The 3,877-nt window shown below is 38.4% G+C and overlaps 1 protein-coding gene across 2 annotated transcripts; it reads right to left on the bottom strand.

Annotated features, from left to right (window-relative positions):
* Positions 1–612: 612 nt before the first annotated feature.
* On the bottom strand, positions 613–1,659 carry LOC119072849. Of its 2 annotated transcripts, none has more exons than XM_037178161.1 (3): positions 1,472–1,659; positions 1,171–1,405; positions 613–1,104 (listed from the first exon to the last, which is right to left on the bottom strand). In XM_037178161.1, exons 1-3 carry the CDS (start codon positions 1,478–1,480, stop codon positions 773–775), a joined length of 576 nt encoding a protein of 191 aa, XP_037034056.1. In that variant the 5' UTR covers positions 1,481–1,659; the 3' UTR covers positions 613–772. The 2 variants fall into 2 exon arrangements, with proteins under 2 accessions (XP_037034056.1, XP_037034055.1); XM_037178160.1 differs by having other exon boundaries at positions 613–1,107; positions 1,472–1,657.
* Between the last annotated feature and the right edge of the window lie 2,218 nt (positions 1,660–3,877).

Consider the following 3,877-nt stretch of genomic DNA (forward strand, 5'->3'; position numbering starts at 1 on the left):
TATTTCAGCATTTAATGGCAGTTTGCCATTTACCACTTGCTCTACTTGCGTCCTATTACTAAGCTTAGGAATAATGAAAAGCAGGGCCTTTTATTTGTGAAATTGAATTTCACAAATTTCACAAATAATTGGTCCTGATGGAAAGAACTAAGTACCGCGAACCGACAAATAAAAAAGTTGCGGTCGCTCCAATGCCTAATTCTTACGATAAATCCATCAATAGTGCATTACTGTCAGCGTGTGGGATGCATTCCTCGCCTTCGGCTCGAAATGCAAACTTCCAACGCGCCTCAACGAAAAATGTCCCATCGAGACAGTACTTGTCTTGCGGCCAGCAGATGCAAAAACCTGGTTTTTATTAACACGGTTTCCTGGCCGCAAGACTTGTGAAGGCCGTCTCTTCTCGGACATATAAATCTTTGCGGATCCTTTGAAAGGTACTGACGATTTAGTATGATTTGGTCCAACAAGTGCGACACCCCTTTGACTAACCCAACATCATTTCGAAAAATTTCTGTGAATTTTCAAGGCGTTATCGCAACAGTTTTGTTGTCACAAGAACACGTACCGAAAGTGAAATAAAATGGTCCAAAGAGCATAATGAAAGAGGTTATGCGTCATGCAATTCATTTATTTTGAATTTCTTACGTTAAGCGGCTCCAATTTACAAAACATTTTGATCACATCGAAGCGTACAAACGATCGACCGATAGGCATTCGAAATTCAATTTACGTCCTACATTTATACGTAATTCGAATTTAAAACGAAAATCTATTTAGGCGTACGATCATGTTCTTTCGGCATGATCGGCAATGGTTTTTTAATCGAAGACAAGCGTTGCGCTTCTCTCTTTTGTTTTCGCTTTTCCTCTTTTTTGGTTGTACGACGAACATTTTCCCGAATCAGAAAATCCAATTGGCTTAAGATGAAATCGTTTTTTAACACTTCCATCTCTTCGTCGGTAAAAAGGCTGCATCTGGGTAGAGTGGTTTTAATCTTCCTGGAATTAGCGCCTAAAAGCTCCATGTAGATTGGTATCCGAAGATGTTCCTCCAGATCGAATTTCGGGATCGACATTAAGTACGCTTCAACCGTCGGATACACTGCTGTGACAATACAGTTCGTTTAAATGTTACGATCCAAGCAACGATTTCAATTGAGAAGCAAACCTGTAGGACTTGTTTCGACTGACGACTCTGACGAATCACTTGAGTCACTGGATACATCCCAGAGATATCGGCTACTACCAATCAATCTACTTTGACTTGGGCTTCCCTGACCTCGATGGCTTCCAGCTTGGCTATTCGGCATTAATTTTGTTCGTTTACTTGTCGATGGACCGGCGTCTCCGTCGGAACTCAATATCATTGCGACTTCTTCATCAGGTGACATTATTGAATTTTGCTTTTGTTGGAAAAAATGAGTTCATTTTCAGAATGGAAACAGTTCTCGATTCGGCGAAATAGTTACCTCGTCCATGTTTACAAATCGACACAAAAACTTTAATCTGAGCAGGGAAAAGTGAGCAGTATAATTACGACGAGAACTGACAAAAATTTCGGTTTGCGATCGAATTTGATTTCAATAAAATGAAAATTGAGACCGGTGAATGATTTGATTGGCTGTTTGATTGCGCTCGGTTTGACAAATAAGTTTACACGTCATCCTACAGAGGGGTGCTTCAAGGAGACAAATATTAGACTGATCGAATTTTAACCAGAGAGCGATAAAGCGCGGTAATTTAAAGACAGCATATTGTCGCTAAGTTAGCTTTGCTGTTATTCGTACTCACAATACAAGGTATAGAGCTGAATTGAACAGGGCCGATTATTGGTAAATTTATTAACGGAATTTACCAAAAATTACTGAATTTATCAAAACACAAATTTTTGGTAAATTTCGATAAATTTTGATAAGCTTCAGTAAATTCGGTAAGAAGTCGTCATTAGAGACCTCATTAGTCAGAGCTTGTCGTTTATTATTGATGGCGTTGTTGATAATAGATGAATGAACCTTGAATTTGATTCAGGACATATTTTTCTCTATTTGAACTATTTTCCTAACAGTAGTTTCCTCAACATCTGCCACTTGTGATGCAATTTTTTTCTAAAATTTTCTATCTTAAATTTTTTGGTTCAATTTGTTGACAACACTTTTGCGTTGAGGCGCGAAATGCGTCACCCTCAAATCCAACAAAAAATCCAATGGAAGTTTGAAAGTGCCAGAGTTATATTTCATCCCAAAATTTTGGATCCAACCTTGGAACACCTTACTTATATCGAAAATAACCCAAATCCATCGAAAAATCCGATGGAAGTTTGGAAGTGCCAGAGAAATCACCTGTCATTCCAAAATTTAGGAACTAACCTTGGAATATCTCACTCTTGTCGAAAATATCCCAAATCCATCGAAAAATCCGATGGAAGTTTGGAAATGCCAGAGAAATCATCTGTCATTCCAAAATTTAGGAACCAACCTCGGAACACCTCAATTATATCGAAAATAACTCAAATTCATCGAAAAATCCGATGGAAGTTAGGAAGTGCCAGAGGAATCATCTCTCATCCCAAAATTTAGGAACCAACTCTGGAACACCTTACTAATGTCGAAAGTAACCCAAATCCATCGAAAAATCCGATGGAAGTTAGGAAGTGCCAGAGGAATCATCTCTCATCCCAAAATTTAGGAACCAACTCTGGAACACCTTACTAATGTCGAAAGTAACCCAAATCCATCGAAAAATCAGATGGAAGTTAGGAAGTACCAGAGGAATCATCTCTCATCAGAAAAATTAGGAACCAACATCGGAACACCTCACTTATTTCAAAAATAACTCAAATCCATCGAAAAATCCGATGGAAGTTAGGAAGTGCCAGAGAAATCATCTGTCATCCCAAAATTTAGGAACCAACTTTGGAACACCTTACTCATGTCGAAAATAACGCAAATCTACCAAAAAATCCGATGGAAGTTTGGAAGTGCCAGAGGAATCACCTGTCATTCCAAAATCTAGAAACAAATCTTGGAACACCTCACTCATGTCGAAAATATCCCAAATCCATCGAAAAATCCGATGGAAGTTAGGAAGTGACAGAGGAATCTTCTGTCATCCCAAAATCGAAAATAACCCAAATCCATCAAAACACTTTTTCCAACATTTACCAATCATAATTCATAATTACTAGCTGAAAAACAATTCTTTTCACACACACACACACACACACACACACACACACACACACACACAAAACACGCTTTTATATGGCATTGTATGGAAACTTCCAGGAGTCCTAGCTCCCAAAAACGCTTGCATACCCCAATTTAAAAAAATCTTATTTTGATCTAGGGCCCGAGATTGACCTATAACCAAAATTTCAGAAAAATCGTAAGAAACGTTTAGGAGTTAAGAAATCGTCCTTTTTCATAAGAACTAACTAACTAACTAACGTAGGCGATTTCAGTGATCTGAAAATTCGAGATTTTGCTTATTTTCATACAAACATCAATATTTCGAAGTTCAATATCTCGGCCAATTTTGAAGCTGCAGTAACATGTGATAGCTCGTTGAACTCGAATGCCTAGATCCCAAATATCTATGTTTTGGGGTCGTTGGAGTGAAGGAGGGGAATTCAAAAAGTTACTGTAAATATGCTCCGCCGTCCTCAAAAAAAATTTGGTAAAAGATTTTTGGTAGTGGACTTGCGTCACGCCCGCTTACTAACGTGCGGGCATGATCTATTGAATAAAATTGAACCTTTCGCTATATTATGTAAATAGCGATTCAGTCACTCATCTTCCGAATTTTCCTTCTACTATATTGCCAGTAGTGCGTTGCTGAATGCTAGCTATGTTATGCTGTGTCTGTCTAACACGGTA

Source organism: Bradysia coprophila (assembly GCF_014529535.1).
Source record: "Bradysia coprophila strain Holo2 chromosome IV unlocalized genomic scaffold, BU_Bcop_v1 contig_84, whole genome shotgun sequence".
Classification (NCBI taxonomy): Eukaryota; Metazoa; Arthropoda; class Insecta; order Diptera; family Sciaridae; genus Bradysia; species Bradysia coprophila.